The 19,367-nt window shown below is 33.2% G+C and overlaps 1 protein-coding gene across 1 annotated transcript in view; it reads right to left on the bottom strand.

Annotated features, from left to right (window-relative positions):
* Positions 1-19,367, bottom strand: part of LOC132757081 (peripheral plasma membrane protein CASK-like) — a 102,995-nt gene that overhangs the window by 60,082 nt on the left and 23,546 nt on the right. Inside the window, exon 2 of the mRNA XM_060748262.1 lies at positions 5,925-6,037. Coding sequence (XP_060604245.1) covers positions 5,925-6,037 — 113 coding nt within the window. The remainder of the gene's footprint in view (positions 1-5,924; positions 6,038-19,367) is intronic.

The following is a 19,367-nucleotide window of genomic DNA, read 5'->3' as shown; positions in this document are numbered from 1 at the left end:
TCAGCTCTCCAATCACAAATAATGAAACAGATTTTCACCAGTTCTTATATTAAAGGCAGTCAATTACAATAAGTCTACTGATGATCAGAATCATTAACGATCTAAAAATAGACACAAATTCATTACAAAGTCCTGCAGTCTTTCATTAACTCTTGAATAAAGAAAGCTCCCGTCTTCTGAACAGAGCAAATTTTTTTCTAGGCTTTGATTGACATTTAGACTGTCTCAAAAATAAAATTACTGATTTTTGGTGTGGTGATGTACAATATATATATACTTTAAACTGCTTCTTTATTGCAGCAAGTTCTAATCAGATTCTTTTACTTTCCCATTTGTGCTCGTGAAAATATGTGGCATTTAATCATGTTTCGAGAAAATGTATTTCATATTTCACTCAAAGGAAACAATATCCTCTTATTATTCAAGGAGCTCCACAGCGTTTTTAAAGCAAAAATATATATATATTTTTACAAGAGCTGTCAAAAAATGAGTCATTAAAAAAAAAGAGTCATAACTCTGTAAATAGGTAACTCAAGAGTAATTGGACCTGTGTGCCTATCATGTTAGATAATCACAGAGAACATTATTATTACTGTGTGAAATTTCAACCCAATCCCTTCAATTGTTCTAGAGTGAAAACTTAACCAAAGTGACAGCAACACTGATGCCAAGGTCAGTACAATAGATATCCTCATTCTAAGAAAAGTCAAATATTAAAAAAAATCTTTAAAGCTATATCCAGTCCCGTTACACCAAAAATCCTGTGTCAAGTCCCTTTAATCAAAATTATAGCTTCTTAATTCTTTAAAATCATGTCATGCATGCATTAAACAGAAGAAATCTTAAGTTACAGACATTAAAATTGTGTGTAAAACCATGTCTGGTAGGATTGCATTACAAGGCAATTATTCCCTTTTCAAGATGGACAAAAAATAAAAGTTTCATGTAGTATTATATCTCCCCAAGTAAGATTTCTGATTGTTCTGTGGTATTGTTGATGCTCTACAGGAATGTTAGCTTCTTGTCAGTATATCCTTTCCAATAACAGATTGTACTGTTGTAGTTTCTGGTATATATCAATGGGAAATACATCATCATTGTCCACTTTCACTTCATATATATATATATATTATAGTAAGTACATACACATGAAACAAAACCTATATGTTCTGCAAAGTGATAGAAAAAGAAGCAACAACAAATATGAACACAATTTCTACTGAGATGAGATTTGGCTGTTTTGTTCTTTGATGGTTTGACTTTTTTCTGTGCTTTTTTCTGTGTTTTTTCTGTATATCTGTTGCTTTAAGTTGTTTTTCTATTGCTTTGGCTCGTTCTTCTATTGCTGGACTTGTATTCCTCTTAACTTGTATATCTTTTATACTGACTTGTGCTTTTTCTTGCTTTGCATTTCTTTAGCACTGACTTGTGCTTTTTTTTTTTGCTTTGTATTTATGTTGTTTTAACTTGTATTTTTGTATCTTTAACATTAAAGATTAGTCTTTCCCCTAGTATAGAGCCAGGTCAGTGTACACTGTGCAGTGTGACCAAACTGTATATTTTTGGTAGATCAATTTTTGTATTTTGATACTAAAATGCCGATAGATTTTGAATGGACTGTTCCAAAAATACAAGTAAAACATGAAACCAATGAGAGAAAAAAGACGGAATTAATCTTATAACTTATTTTCTACTCATCAATATGTTAAAATCTTGAAAATCAGTGTATTAATCAATTATTTCAAGTCATTACTCGGTAAGTTTACATTAATATGAGAGTACAAAACTATAATAGTTAAAGTGTGAAATATCCTGTCACAGAAGATCAAAGAATCCATATAAATGTAACATGTCATTATACAATGTTGCTTTCATAATACAGTTTCCCATCTTCACATGATATAAATAAAACAACTAGCATGACAAACATTCATTAGTTTATGTAACTGATGTATGTGACGTGGAATTATGGAGGGAACAAGTTACAGGAAACATCCAAATACTCCTAACAGTCAGATAATTGGTCGTAGATAACCATTATAACAAATCTTGTGTGCGAATCACTACACCATCATTATAATAATCATCTATATATAGTCATAAATAATATCTCCTCCGACTAGACAATATATACTGTAAAATCATTATTATTCCTGTGGCACTATTTTTGTGGTTCTCTCCATGAATTTTAGAGATCCAACAAAATTTTATTTTGTCTTCTTTTTGATTATTATTTTTTACACTACAATATTGAAAGTTTACTTTTTTGAAAAAACCAGACACAAAACAATATAGGCATTTCACTTTTTTGAAGAAAAAAACAACAAATTTAAGTATTTCGGCAAAAATGTCCTTTTTTGACAAAACCACGAAATTTTATACCACTAAATTAAGTGAATTCACAGTATAACTGTAACAAGAGCTGTCGGTAGGACAGCAATGCTCGACTATTCTTAGTGCTTGATAGTTAAAAAAAATGCTTGATAGAGTTACCTCCTCCTGTTTACAGGTTGGGGTCATGATGGTGAACAAGTGTGCAAAGTTTCAAAGCCATATGTCAATGGACTTTGAAAATATTTGAACTATTACAAAAACTTTAACGTAAATTCTAAGTCGAAAAAGGGGCATAATTCTGTCAAAATGCTTGATAGAGTTACCTCCTCCTGTTTACAGGTTGGGGTCATGATGGTGAACAAGTGTGCAAAGTTTCAAAGCCATATGTCAATGGACTTTGAAAATATTTAAACTATTACAAAAACTTTAACGTAAATTCTAAGTCGAAAAAGGGGCATAATTCTGTCAAAATGCTTGATAGAGTTACCTCCTCCTGTTTCCAGGTTGGGGTCATGATGGTAAACAAGTGTGTAAAGTTTCAAAGCCATATGTCAATGGACTTTGAAAATATTTGAACTATTACAAAAACTTTAACGTAAATTCTAAGTCGAAAAAGGGGCATAATTCTGTCAAAATGCTTGATAGAGTTACCTCCTCCTGTTTACAGGTTGGGGTCATGATGTTGAACAAGTGTGCAAAGTTTCAAAGCCATATGTCAATGGACTTTGAAAATATTTGAACTATTACAAAAACTTTAACGTAAATTCTAAGTCGAAAAAGGGGCATAATTCTGTCAAAATGCTTGATAGAGTTACCTCCTCCTGTCTACAGGTTGGGGTCATGATGGTGAACAAGTGTGCAAAGTTTCAAAGCCATATGTCTATGGACTTTGAAAATATTTGAACTATTACAAAAACTTTAACATAAGTGGTTACGCCGACGCCGACGCTCGGGTGACTGCAATAGCTCTACTTATTCTTATCGAATAGTCGAGCTAAAAATGGCCCTTTATAGATATGATGATAAATACTGCAAAATCAGTCATTTAAAATCACAGTCATGTAACATATAAATTATTACTTGAATCTTGAATATTTTTCCTTTTCTTTAAATTATGGTACATTTTTCTCACTTTTTATTTTTCTTGAAATATTTTGGCTCATCTAGAGGCATGTTGCTTTAAAGTGAAGATACAGACACACGTCTATGATTGGCATGGTTAGGGAGACCTAAAACAGTTTGTTTTGTTTTTTCTTTGCCTAAGAAAAACAACAAAGATTGCAGCCAAGCAGCTTTGAATACTGTGTAAATGTTTATTTATATGTAATGTAAATGGTCTTCTTTTGTATTTTATGGACATGCAGACTTTCTTGGCTACAAGTGGGGACTTACCACGTCTAGCACTAACAAGGTTAATAAATGGCATGAAACCCAAAATGCTTCATGAAAAAAACTCAATCTTTCCAAAAGTAATGTGAAAGGAAAGTAAGGTAAAGGTAAAATAAAGGTAAAGGAAAGGAAAGGAAGTTTAGGAAAGGAAAGGAATTTAGGATTTTATTTAATGATGCAACACAGTTGGGGAAGCACAGTTTTCCCTGTGAGCCTCTGATCGCAGTCTTTTATGAGACATTAATTATTGGTGACCAATCAGAACATTCTTTGTAAATATTTTTTCTGGAAATGAGACACAATTTTCTTTTTGAAAAGTAGACTATAGTGAGTGAGCTGCCTGTCCCTTAACCAAGGGATAATGGGTTAGAGCCATACTTAGGTATCTACCACATTCCCTAAAGAGACACAAGTACTGGTTGGTGTCAAAAACTGTTGTTTTTTTATCATGTATAAAACGACAAGTTTCAAGAATCTTGTTCCTTTATTAAGGTATTCCCTGTTAAAAATATGTTTTAACTTATTAAACAAAAGAGGGCAAAAAAAATCCATTTAAGTAAAGTAATTTCCCTGGATTTCTGGTAAAGTCAAAACCCTCTATGAAGTTGATACACTCAATACAGAGAATAGCTTCACCCCTGCTGTTCAATAGTGAAGAGATTTAAACAATACATGCATTGACGTTAAACCCAATAAAGTAATGGAAGTTGAACAAAAATAGATAAAAAATTCAATTCAATTTCCAGCAATGTGAGCAGCACAGATTTATGTTACCACTGTTTAGATTTTACGCCAAATAAAACATTCACACTATGAGCCAATAATATTAGTATTCTGATCTCTCTGCAATGTTACATTTCTACCTTATTTGTAGAATTAAGTGGGTGAGATCATAACTTTCAATTTATTTTTTCAGGCAGCAAAAAGGTTGCTGTTAGGAAACAGTTAGATGTAATGATTGTGTCGGGAATTTATTTCATGCTTTCCAGTGTTTTATTGTAATATATCAGATGATTATATTCTGATAAACCACTAGTGAAATTTATAAAATATAATTTTCACTGTAGCCGGACTATATCTGAATGCGGATGAAAAGAAAATCAAAACTGAATGGAATAACAGGCAAAAATAAATGCCGTCATGCGTAAATTTTGCTTCTTTCGGAAAAGAAAGTCGATGTCACCATACATTATGCTAAAAATGTAACAAAATTAGAGAAATTTAACAGAACTATATTTCAAATTTGTTGATGCGACGTCATGATGTGATGACGTCACGAAGGAGAATGCGCGACGTTACGCGGCAAAATCAGTAAAAATTACTTAAAATTACTTAAAACACATGAAATAAAAAGAAAATTTATTTGTTTTACATATAAGATTGAAATATATTTCATTCGTGAACACCAGCTATGATATTTTCACTCGTGGCTACGCCACTCGTGAAAATATTGCATCTGGTGTTCACTCAGTGAAATTATATTTCAATCTTACATGCAAAACAAACAAATATCCTCTATATAATATATACATGTATGTGAATAAGTGGGCCTAAAACTCACAGTATAACTGTTCAACAATTTAGGGGGACAGAATGTGTAAGCACCCGGATAGTTCAGTCCATAGAGTGGCAGAACAGTATTCCAAGGATCCCGGGCTCGAGTCCCAATCAGGCTGCTTATTTTTCTCACCCTGTGACATCTGGCGCAGAAACGGGACCGTGACGGTATAATTAGCTCAAAGTTTAAATCACATTGCTCAGTAACCCTGAGAAATTTGAGGACGTAATGGGCCTATTTAATTATATATATATACAACAAGGGAACCAAATAATCTGTACAACAAAAAGACTAAGTTACTTCTTGTCAACTACTTATGCCACAAAGAAAAACCTTTTATGAAGGACCACTTAGTATTCATTTCTTGTGAAGTCTGATCAAAATCTACCCTCTTGTTTCGAAGCTTGACAATTTAACAACGCACGAATTTACATTAACAACACAAGAATTGACATTAACAACACAAGACTGATGACATACACCAAGCAATCACAAATACACACCTTAAAGCACTTTGTGCTTAGGTGAGCTAACCACTGGGCAGGTGAAATTTTAGAGATTAGTCAAGCTGCATAGAATTTTTCAGGCCAAACGCCAAACATAGTACAGCCTCTAGCAATCATAGATTATGAGAAAATAATACCTTCTGTACTTAGGCCAGGACTTGAGGTAAATTTGGCAACATCTACAATCTTCACAGCAAACTGTTTCCTCGAGTCTCTGTGTAAACATCTCCGTACTATACTGAATGGACCCCTGAAAATATAACAACCATCATGTAAACATCTTTGTACTATACTGAATGGACCCCTGAAAATATAACAGTCAACATGTAACCTTTATATTTACTATACAATATTATACTGGTAACTGAATAGATGCCTTGTCTGTCATGTACTTCTGAAATGATAATACCAGGTCTCCATTAATTTTTTAAGTACCACTTGCAAAACAACATAGCCTGAATACTTTTTCAGTTCAAATTTTTACATAGTATCGACCTAATGGCTAAGTATAAAACACAACAAATTTGTATTTAAAACATTGTCGAATGCTGCCGTTGTTAGGAATCAATTCCTCATACACATTTGGTAAAGTTTTAAACTTAACCATCAGGTCATTTTCAGGTTTCTGGTTTACATTATTACGATTGAAATGGCGTCTGCAGTTTGATTATTTTTACCAAATAACTTCATTTGAATTAAATATCTAAAGAACATCATTTGGATCTGGAGAATCTAACTCACACTATCAGGCGAGTTTGATCAATTTTTTGCTTGCCCGACCCGAACTTTTACTCACAAATATGAGCAGTCGAGTGGATATCTCGAGGCCTGAAAACTAATAAGACTAACCAATCAACATTCAAAAAAGTTCACAAATAACTTTAACCCTTAAATAACCTTTTTAAATTTTTTAAACAGACTTGTTCAGATTTGAATCAAGGTGCTTGAAACCAGAAATGAATGAAAATCTAACATTTTGTGAATCATAATGCAGCCCTAGATTAACAACTTCAATTTCCTTGAAAATTATCAACAGTCAGTTTAACAAAGTTTTCTTTAACTTCAGCTCATTCTGTAATTTACATTTGATATAAATTAAACTAGGTAGTATATATGTGTGGTGACAACAACCTCCCCACCCCCCTCAGACATCAATGGAGACTCTAAAGGAGGACGTATCCGTGGTAACATAACATTAATGAACAAAAATAATTCTCTTCAAGTTGACAAATATACCCGCTGAGATTTGAAACAGGTCTGACAAATCGCTGGAACAACAATAAAATTCTATAGCTCTGTATTTAAACTTAATTGTATGATTGTATGCAATAATATGGACATGCCATTATGTCTACAGTACAAGGAGGCCAGGCTTAGATTGACTGTACATCTGTGTAGTCTATGAGCAAATTCCCCAAACAAGTCCATTTAACAAACAAAGTATAGTAATTAATAAAGTAACAAGAGGGCCATGATGGCCCAAAGTCGCTCACCTGTATATAGGCCCCTGGAGCAGGGCCAGTTTAAACCCTAGGGCTTTTATTTGAACAAACTTGGTTGTATATGTATGCATGTATATATATATATAAATGTATATGTATATATATATATACATTTATATATATATATATATATATATATATATATATATATATATATATATATATATATATATATATATATATATATATATATATATATACATAATATGTATATGTATATATATATATATACATATATATATACATATATATATATATATATATATATATATATATATATATATATATATATTAAATATATATGTGTATATATATAATATGTTTATATCTAAAAAAAAAAGTCAAGCTAATGAATGACCCCCGGGCGGGGCCAATTTTGACCCCAGGGCTTTTATTTGAACAAACTTGGTAGACAACCATGAGAACATGTTTCATGCTAAATATCTTAGCTCTAGCTCTTTGAGTTCTTTAAAAGAAGATTTTTTAAGTTTTTACTATATGCACATAGGGAAAATCAATGACCCCCTGGGGCGGGGCCAATTTTGACCCTAGGGCTTTTATTTGAACAAACTTTGTAGACACTCATTAGAAGATGTTTCATGCTTAATATCTTAGCTCTAGCTCTTTGGGTTCTTTAAAAGAAATTTTTTTAAGTTTTAACTATATGCATATAGGGAAAATCAAAGACACCCTGGGGCGGGGCCAATTTTGACCCTAGGGCTTTTATTTGAACAAACTTGGTAGACACTCACTAGAAGATGTTTCATGCTTTATATCTAAACACTAGCTATCTGGGTTTTTTCAAAGAAGATTTTTAGGTTTTTGCTATACACAGTCATATAAGGAAAATCAATGACCCCCGGGGCGGGGCCAAATTTGACCCTAGGGCTTTGATTTGAACAAACTTTGTAGACACTCACTAGAAGATGTTTCATGCTTAATAGCTAAACTCCAGCTATTTGGGTTTTTTTAAAGAAGATTTTTTAAGTTTTTGCTATACACATATAAGGAAAATCAATGACCCCCGGGGCGGAGCCAATTTTGACCCCAGGGCTTTTATTTGAACAAACTTGGTAGACACCCATTAGAACATGTTTCATGCTAAATATCTTAGCTCTAGCTCTTTGAGTTCTTTAAAAGAAGATTTTTTAAGTTTTTACTATATGCATATAGGGAAAATCAATGACCCCCTGGGGCGGGGCCAATTTTGACCCTAGGGCTTTGATTTGAACAAACTTGGTAGGCACTCATTAGAAGATGTTTCATGCCAAATATCTAAGCTCTAGCTCTTACGGTTTTTTAGAAGAAGATTTTTTAAGTTTTTCTTATTGGTTGCCATGGCAACCAGAGTTTTTAATGGAATTTAAATTTTTGAACAACTTTGAAAGGGGTTCACCTAAGGATCATTTCTGTAAAGTTTGGTTGCAATTGGCCATGTAGTTTAGGAGGAGATGTTGTTTGAAAAGTTTGACGCCATTTTTTGAAGGACGCACGACGCACGACGCACGACGCACGCAGAGTGATGACAAAAGCTCACCTTTGAGCACTTCGTGCTCAGGTGAGCTAATTACAGGACAAGAAGCGCCACGATGCGACGAAAACCTGAGGTTTTCAACAACCAAGTTTTGATGTGACAGCAATCAATAGGTCAAAGTGCACTGAAGTTATTGAGCAGAAGCTGAAAACTCTATTGTAAGCAAATGACCTTTACCTTGCTCCCAGAAGTGGCAATCCAAAGCTGCCACACAGCAAGTTTGGCGTCAAAAGGTCAAAGCAAACTCAAGTTGTTACATGAAAACTGAATACATTAACCTTGATCACAGACACCTGGGTAGCAATCCAAAGTTGCCTCTTGATATAAGCTACCCATTCATCAAGTTTGGTGTCAATAGGCCAAATCAAACTCATGTTATTGAGCGGAAACTGAATTTCTATTTTTAGTACCAGTGACCTTGACCTTGATCACAGACAACTGGGTAGCAATCTCAAGCTGCCTCTTGATATAAACTATCTATACACCAAGTTTGGTGTCAATAGGCCAAAGCAAACTCGAGTTATTAAGCCGAAACTGGATTTCTATTTTTAGTAACAGTGACCTTGACCTTGATCACAGAAACCTGGGTAGCAATTCCAAGCTGCCTCTTGATAGCTACCTACACACCAAGTTTAGTGTCAATAGGCCAAAGTAAACTAAAGTTATTGAGCGGAAACCAAAAGCTATCTGGATAGCTTCCTCACATGAAAGAATCCAAAGTCCCTGTTGTGATTCGAACCCACAGTGGTGAGGGGCAAGTGGTTTGAAGTCAACGACCATAACCACTCGGCCACAGACACCCCCAGGTAAATGAGTAATTACAGGTAAATGAAAAAATACAGATAAATAAATTATTTTAATTAATTAAATATTTTGTCGCATTTGACACCATTGGCCAGCGACAGCAGGAACACTGAATAATGCCTTTTTCCCAATGTCACCACGGGTCAGACTACCAAACACATTACCCATGGCAAATATGATTACTTTATTCTTTCCCAATCTAAATTGGAAAAAAAATCCCAATTGAACTGAAATTCCTGATATCAAAACAGACAAATTTGCTAGAGTTTATTCCAGTATGGTATATTATATCAAACAGATGTTTCCACACATTTCATTGTAATTTTAAGGCTTTGAATGATATTTGCATTGGTTGGAATAAACAATCTTGCACAATTCAAAATACACATTATATAATGTGAATGTGTGTTATGAGGTTTCTCACAGCATCACTGTTGTGCCTTGTACATTTAACAAATTTAACTTATTTTATTTAACAGGTCTTTTCCTAGCCAATTTGGGAAAAAGTACCTTGCCCAGTTTGGGAAATTTTGCATTGTAAAATAGCTAAAGAGGGGAAAATATTTTAAAATCTCCTTCATGTTCTTTTGGCATAGTATTTTAAATTGTGCAAGATTGTTCACTTTAAATTGGATTTGTCAAAGTAAGTTTAAAAACACAAACATAATTCTAGCCTGAAGACAAAAACTAGACATGTAAATTAGATTTAGTAATAATATAATAACAATATCATATTATAAACCTTATGAAAAAGAGAAAACTTAAAATTCCAATATATCAAATATATATCAGCCAACTTGCTCACTTAAAGAAACACATAATTATAGGACTGATAGAAATTACATCAGAGAAGATATTTTTTTTCAAACTTTATTAATTCAATCTTCAGGAAAACATTAAGTGCACAGGCACCAAAGATCCAAAGTGGTACAGTCATTGTGGGGACAAACACATTCTCCTAACATTTCTTTAGTATTCTTATTTCATTTTCTAAAAGTGGAACCAATATGTCAAACAGTAACACTTTATGTGGAATTAAAGACAAATTAATCTTGCATCTGCTAGGAAATGCAGAAGACACCCACAGATAAATATATCAGTCATGATATCTGTACAATCAGATCATGGTCTGCACTGTTTGCTATTCATATTTTGAAATTATGTCTAAAATGATGAATGGTTCTGTTCAGATTGAAAGATGGACAAGTCCATTTAAGATATTTAAGAAATGATCATTTTGGGTTAATAATGATATTTTGCCTTTTTTTCTAACTGAAATTAAAGTTTTGAGAAATTTGAGCCTTCATTTGTCATGCATCTTTGGAAGATTAAAAAAAAAAAATTCAGCAATCTTTACTCGTACATAAAGGCTGTTTCCCCTTGCCCAAAGAAGCTAAATTAATCCCTAAAACTGGTATATATTCCCCTAACATTCCCCTAACATTCTACCATGCACATTTTTCAATGTGGCTCCCCATGAAAAGGGTAAACTATCAACACCCCCACCTGTTTACCATGCACATTTGTCACCAGAACTTTGACTTATCAGCAGCTGACTTGATTAGATTGTTGATAAATTAAATGGAGACAGAATGCTAGAGAGTTGTCACTATAGATAACCTGTGTTATGTACCTTGCATGTTAAATTGTAATTAAACTGAAAATTTAATTAAATCTCTGGCTATGTTGCATGGATTTGATTTCAGATCTTTCCTTTCTTCAAATTTATAGCACTACATTTTCTCCATCAGAGAGCAACAGTTGGATTTGGTTTTTTTTAAATTAAAACAAACAAAAAACATTAACTACACAATGTTGGAGATCATCTTTCAGAGCCTACTAAAGTTATATATTTAAAGTTATAACAAGATATGTTTGTAAAACATGTATGCCCCCTATCAGCAGCCAATTAGTCATGTGATAAGGTTATTATGCATGACTTCTGACCCAGTGATCAAACAATTAATAAGGGTTATAAAGTATCTACTGGTCATGACCTTGACCTTTGACCCCTTGACCCAAAACTCAATAGGGGTCATCTGCTGGTCATGACAAATCACCATACCAAGTTTGAAGTTCCTAGGCCTAAGCGTTCTTGAGTTATTGATCAGAAACCGTTTTTACTTAAAAGGTCAATGTGACCTTGACCTTTGACCCCTTGACCCCAAAATCAATAGGTGTCATCTGCTGGTCATGACCAATCACCATGCCAAGTTTGAAGTTCTTAGGGCCTAAGGGTTCTCTTATTATTGATCGGAAACCGTTTTAACATACAAGGTCAATGTGACCTTGACCTTTGACCCCAAAATCAATAGGGGTCATCTGCTGGTCATGACCAATCACCATGCCAAGTTTGAAGTTTCTAGGCCGAAGCGTTCTTTAGTTATTGATCAGAAACCGTTTTTACTTACAAGGTCATTGTGACCTTGACCTTTGACCCTTGATCCCAAAATCAATAGGAGTAATCTGCTGGTCATGACAAATCACCATACCAAGTTTGAAGTTCCTAGGCCTAAGCGTTCTTGAGTTATTGATCAGAAACCGTTTTTACTTAAAAGGTCAATGTGACCTTGACCTTTGACCCCTTCATCTAAAACTCAATAGGGTCATCTGCTGGTCATGACCAATCATCACACCAAGTTTGAAGTTCCTAGGCCTAAGCGTTTTTAGTTAATTGATCGGAAACTGTTTTTACCTACAAGGTCAATGTGACCTTGACCTTTGACCCCTTGACCCCAAAATCAATAGGTAATCTGCTGGTCATGACCAATCACCATACCAAGTTTGAAGTTCCTAGGCATAAGGGTTCTTAAGTTATTGATTGGAAAGCATTTTTACCTACAAGGTCAATGTGACCTTGCCCTTTAACCCCTTAACCCCAAAATCAATAGGGGTCATCTGCTGGTCATGACCAATCACCATACCAAGTTTGAAGTTCCTAGGCCTAAGGGTTGTTTAGTTATTGATCGGAAACTGTTTTTACCTAAGAGGTCAATGTGACCTTGACCTTTGACCCCCTAGACCCCAAAATCAATAGGGGTCATCTACTGATCATGACCAATCAACATCTCAAGTTTGAAGTCCCTAGGCCTAAGGGTTCTTTCATTATTGATCGGAAACCGCTTTACCTACAAGGTCAATGTGACCTTGACCTTTGACCCCTTAACGCCAAAATCAATAGGGGTCATCTGATTGGTCATAACCAATCACCATACCAAGTTTGAAGTTCCTAGGCCTAAGGGTTCTTTTGTTATTTATCAGAAACCGTTTTTAATTAAAAGGTCAATGTGACCTTGACCTTTGACCCCTTGACCCCAAAATCTATACGGGTCATCTACTGATCATGACCAATCACCATACCAAGTTTGAAGTTCCTAGACCTTAAGGTTCTTTAGTTATTGATCGGAAACCGTTTTTACCTACAAGGTCAATGTGACCTTGACCTTTGACCCCTTGACCCCAAAATCAATAGGGGTCATCTACTGATCATGACCAATCACCATACCAAGTTTGATGTTCCTAAGCCTTAAGGTTCTTAGGTATTGATCGGAAACCGTTTTTACCTACAAGGTCAATGTGACCTTGACCTTTGACCCCTTGACCCCAAAATCAATAGGGGTCATCTACTGGTCATGACCAATCACCATACCAAGTTTGAAGTTCCTAGGCCTTAAGGTTCTTTAGTTATTGATCGGAAACCGTTTTTGCTTTCAAGGTCAATGTGACCTTGACCTTTGACCCCTTGACCCCAAAATCAATAGGGGTCATCTACTGGTCATGACCAATCACCATACCAAGTTTGAAGTTCCTAGGCCTTAAGGTTCTTTAGTTATTGATCGGAAACCGTTTTTTGCTTTCAAGGTCAATGTGACCTTGACCTTTGACCCCTTGACCCCAAAATCAATAGGGGTCATCTACTGGTCATGACCAATCACCATACCAAGTTGAAGTTCCTAGGCCTTAAGGTTCTTTAGTTATTGATCGGAAACCGTTTTTGCTTTCAAGGTCAATGTGACCTTGACCTTTGACCCCTTGACCCCAAAATCAATAGGGGTCATCTACTGGTCATGACCAATCACCATACCAAGTTTGAAGTTCCTAGGCCTTAAGGTTCTTTAGTTATTGATCGGAAACCGTTTTTGCTTTCAAGGTCAATGTGACCTTGACCTTTGACCCCTTGACCCCAAAATCAATAGGGGTCATCTACTGGTCATGACCAATCACCATACCAAGTTTGAAGTTCCTAGGCCTTAAGGTTCTTTAGTTATTGATCGGAAACCGTTTTTGCTTTCAAGGTCAATGTGACCTTGACCTTTGACCCCTTGACCCCAAAATCAATAGGGGTCATCTACTGGTCATGACCAATCACCATACCAAGTTTGAAGTTCCTAGGCCTAAGGGTTCTTTAGTTATCACTCGGAAACCATTTGGTCTACGGACCGACGGACCGACGGACCGACAAGTGCAAAGCAATATACCCCCTTTTTTTCAAAATGGGGGCATAATTACCTGTAAACAATGAAAATTAGACAGAACATACCACCAAGGTGTCTATAAAAAATGATGATGATATTTATACCAGTTTCTCAGTAATTATATGAAATTAAAATGGCATTTCGTATTATATGATGAAGATTTTAAATAGATAGTCTGAAGATCTTTGTTAAGAATCTTTGCACATTCTAGTATCTTTGCTTTTGATGTCCATTATTTACTCTGTTGAAATAAACATACAGAATTAGAAAAGGGAAATTTTTGTAGGTCAAAAAATAGAATGTTTTAATACCAATCATTTTTACAATTATTACTCCTATGATGGAAATGAAACATGAAATAGTAAAGTGAGCCTTTACTTAAAGAACAATAACCATCAATCATAAAAAGATCATACAGTAAATAAGATCTTCTTTCTATTTTCTAAATTCTGTTTTCACACAAATATTTTTTACCCAGAGTTTCAAAAGAAATTTTGCTCCCAAAAAAATGAGACACATATTTCCCAGGAGATTATCATTATCTGATTATGTTACTATATTGTCTTTGCTTTCAACTTAACTTTGTCACCTCTACGATTTTTTTTATCATATTTTGGTTTGGTTTTCCACTAAAACGCAGCCTTTAATAATCTTTAAACTGCTTAATTTAGCACTGCTAAATTAAACTGACAGCAAATAAGTTTTCTACTCTGATACTGTATATTGCTTGGAAACTCAGAAAGGGATTTTAACACATTACATTCCATGTCTTTTGGCTTATTTTATAGCCAATATTTGGTCATATTTCCAATTGAAAATAGTATATTATTTTCCCAATCTTCAACTGAAAGCTTCAAAGTAAAAATATAGAATGAAAAATTCTAAAATCCTTCTTCACTGTAAGAGTGCTTAAATGTTTGAAGATGCCATCCTAGACAGTGATATTATGTTTGCATCCATTTAATCACTGCAAAATTTTCAGTCATGCATTTTTTCCCAATTTTTAACAAAACATCACTGAAATTCCCAATTTCCAACATATGGGTCAATTGTTCCAAAAACCCTGAAAAAAAAACTCTGCATGTAATAGAAAGGTTGAATAAATTAGGAAAATAATAACTTACCCAAGTCCATAGTGTATGGACTCTGTACAAGAACATATTGGTCTCTGCCAATAACACGAGGTAACCTCCATAGCTTCATAAATACGATTTTCCTCTAAACCCATTACAACAAGTTATCTTGTATTAATTATATCATATTTAGGTATTTTTGTTAAACTTTGTTACAATTGCATTAAATCCACATTATAACTATAACCAAATAATTGTGAAATATATCACTTAAATAAACTTGTCATATATCAAATGTATTCACACTTATGACAACAATGTATTCAATATATTCACATAACAACAGTGTTTCCAATGTACTCACATTTTCAAAGTATTTCATATTGCAACAGTGCTTCCAATGTATTCACAATCATGACAACAATGTTTCCAATGTATTCACATAGCAACTGTGAATGCTTCCAATGTATTCACATAACAACAATGTTTCCAATGTATTCATATAACAACAATGTTTCCAATGTATTCACATAGCAACAGTGCTTCCAAATTATATTCACATATAAATTTTGTCCAATGTATTCACATTGCAAAAGTGTTTCCAATGTGTTTACATAACAACAGATTGTTTCCAATGTATTTGCATAGCAACAGTCTATTTCCAATGTATTCACATATGCCAATGTATTCACATATATAAAGTGCTTCCAATGTATTCACATATATAAAGTGCTTCCAATGTATTCACATAACATCAAATTGTTTCCAATGTATTCACATTGCAATAGTGAATCCAATGTGTTCTATTAATTTAATTATTGTATATTTTCTGCAAATCTCTTCTAATGAACTGAATTTATACAAATTTTTGGCATTTTTCAGTAAATTCTTGTGACAAGTATAATGACAGTGTGCTTGAAAAAATGTTTATTTCAACACAGGTATATCAGATTGTTTTATATAAATTAAGAAGCTCAAATAATTTCAAAAAGCGTATATAATATTCCTGTGTTCAAAAACATGTTGTACAAGCATTAGTATAACTGACTGTAACGGGCATCGATCAGCAATTATTAGAGCTAATATATTATATTATACGATGAATTTATACTGCAGCATCTATCATATTATCATCAAATGTACATTAATATATAATATTCCCTGATCATTACATTAATTGAATACATTATATATATAGTATAACATCACTATATTGTTACCATGAGCTTTGAAACCAATTAAGAAAGTTTGAAAATTCTGAGAGAAAAGTATTTGAACGTGCTTGAGGGAAATATAACTTGAACGCGCATTAAATAAATCTATTTCTACCATATAATTGTTTAATCTAATATTCTGAATTATTCTCGCTGTCTTTCTTATTTATTTAAGGCATTTATGCATGAATTTATTAAAGATGTCTTTTATGTTTTGAAAATATGGAAAACAAATCTTTTCTTAAGTGAAAATTGAAATGAAATACTGGGAAGAAGAAAAAGGAAATTATTGCTGCATAAAATCCATTACAGCAAAGAAATTTATGTGCTTGAAACATCAAAGGTCTTGTTTATGATGGCGTTATTCTGGAAATTTTAAAATCATGACTAGGGCCCAAAAATACAGCTCGTTTTTATGTAAAAGCTCTTAAAATTTTGATTTAAATGGGTGTAAAAACTGTGGTAATTATGACAACTTTAAACTCTCCTTACAGCATCACTATTATTACTGAGTGAATATTAGAAGATTGTTTTCATGTTAAAAGTATGCCACATTTCAAAACTGAGGCATTATAATATACTCTTTTATTTGACCTACATCATCAGAGCTCCAGATAGCGTGCGTATAAGCGTAAAATACGCATAGAAAATCTAAAATACGCATCACTTTCAAAATTCGTGCGTCAAAGTTACGCACAACAAAATGAAAAAACGCCTGTATGTCAAAATTTAAGCGTGAAAGAATATAAGTGTAAACATTCGATTTTAAGAAAGAGGATGTTTTGAGCATAAAAATACAATATATTTCCATTTTATTGCATTGAAAACTAAAAATTCTGTTGTCAACAAAGCATGTTAAAAACGAAAGTAGCAGGAAGTACAGAAGGGAGGTAACTCACGTAAAATCAACCTGTGAAATTATTGATAAAATTTGTTCGAGATAATCATCGTAGGAGTTAACATAGTATTAAGTTTGTTTTGGCATCTGTTGACATGCTTTATAATGCCTCAATGTAAACAGAAATATATTTTAATTTCTTTCACTTTTGTTGTGGGAACAAAATAACATGTTTTTCACCTGCAGTTTTTCGACTCAATATTTTCGTACCCAGTCTACAGTTACGGACACTTTTCTCTCAGACCAATATTTTTTTCAGGAAAGATGAAAAAAATCTTGTTTATTTTTTCTTTAATTCTAATTTCAACTATAATTGTTCAAACTGGAGTACATGATAAGATACATGCCAACAGAAATAAAGTATTTAGAAAAATATTGACTCCTAGAAAATAAAATAATTTCAAGGCATCCACTCCTTCATTTTGGCTTTTGACCTCCTAAAATCTAATACTTTTCCTTCTATACCTAGCCCTATATAATGTGACTTCCAATATCAGAGATTTTGAAGTCTTTGACTTCCAAATTTTGAAAATGGAAATCCTGATAATTTTGCTGTGTATCCTTAACTTGAGTTCCAGTATACTCTGGAAGTCTGACTTTGCAGGGCATGTTTTGTATTGTTTCACATTGAATCAGTATTTTATTTGTAAAGGGTTTTCTAAAAAAAGAAAATAAACAAACAAACAAAAACAACAAGTTTAATTTGCTTATAAAAATGCAAAATGCTTCTTTGACAGATTTTACCCCTTAAGTTTTTCAGAATTTGCATTTTACCCCTCACTCTAAATTTTGAGGGGTAAAAACCCCTTGGCCAAAAAAATTATCTAGGGCTCTGCATCATGAGTAGTTTTTGTACACTAGAAACTATATAATTAAAATTAATCATAAATGGGGTTATAAAATAAAGGGGAGTAACTCAAAAATAATATTAGAAGATTGTTTTCATGCTTAAAGTTTGCCATATTTCAAACCTGAGGCATATTATACTCTTTCATTTGACCTAGATCCTGAGTAGATTTTGTCCACTAAATCACTATAATTAAAATCAATTATAAATGGGGTTATAAAATAAAGGGAAGTAACTCTACAATAATAATTCACACTATCAAGTTCCATAAGGTACTGATCTTTTTCCAATTTAAGGACACATTGAAATTCTCTATAAGTAAAAATGTAAATAAATAAATGAATTTCAAAATGCTTTTTTCCTGATGACAATTTTTGCCTTCGTTTATGCATGCAGCAAATCACATTTCACAAAGACTTGCTGTCTGGAAATCACTGTAAAATTGAAACAATTTCATTTGGTCAACATGTAAATTCCATTAAGTGATTTGCATAGTAACAGATCTACAGTAGATTTATTGATGTTAATCTAGCTTTACCTCCACTGGTAGTGCAGATTATAACAATTAAATTTCATGGAAATTCCAGGTAAATATATCGATTTTAACTTATTTAAGAGCATACATATCCAGAAAGTGCAAACACAGACCAAGATATTACAAAAAAAAGGCAATTAATTAGCTTGCAACATAAACAATTGTTCACATTAATTAGCTTCTAACATAAACAAATATTCAAATTAATTAGCTTGCAACATAAACAGTATTCACCAGGACATGAGTACATTCAGTTCCATTTAAAACCTTTATTTGTTTATGAAATATTTACAAATGTCTTTTCGATGTGTTTTTCTTTATCCTTTCCTTTATTACTTAAAATGTCTTTCAACAAATACTTCATAATTGCAAACTTGGTGCTATAAAATAGTCTGCTTTAAATAGAGTGATATTAAAATCCTTGAACTGACTGAAGCTGTATCTAATGTCAACTTTAATAATCACTTTGCTGGACAATTAAAATATTATGCAACAGTTAGACACTAAATAAACAAGAAAAAGTAAAATGATTAACTAGTGACGAAGCAGCGAGTGTAGCTATTTCAGATGTATAATTTTTTCTTAGCGTTTGAAATTTTTTTTTGTCCAATAGGATTGCAGCATTTCAAATGAATCGTAACATATTTACTTTGGTTCGTCGACAAACTGTTAATCACTCTAGAAAATCGACTATTTAT

This window comes from Ruditapes philippinarum, unplaced genomic scaffold (genome assembly GCF_026571515.1).
Source record: "Ruditapes philippinarum isolate M1 unplaced genomic scaffold, ASM2657151v2 ctg6103_1_1_1_1, whole genome shotgun sequence".
Taxonomy (NCBI): domain Eukaryota; kingdom Metazoa; phylum Mollusca; class Bivalvia; order Venerida; family Veneridae; genus Ruditapes; species Ruditapes philippinarum.
This window is presented reverse-complemented; position numbering and strand designations above follow the sequence as displayed.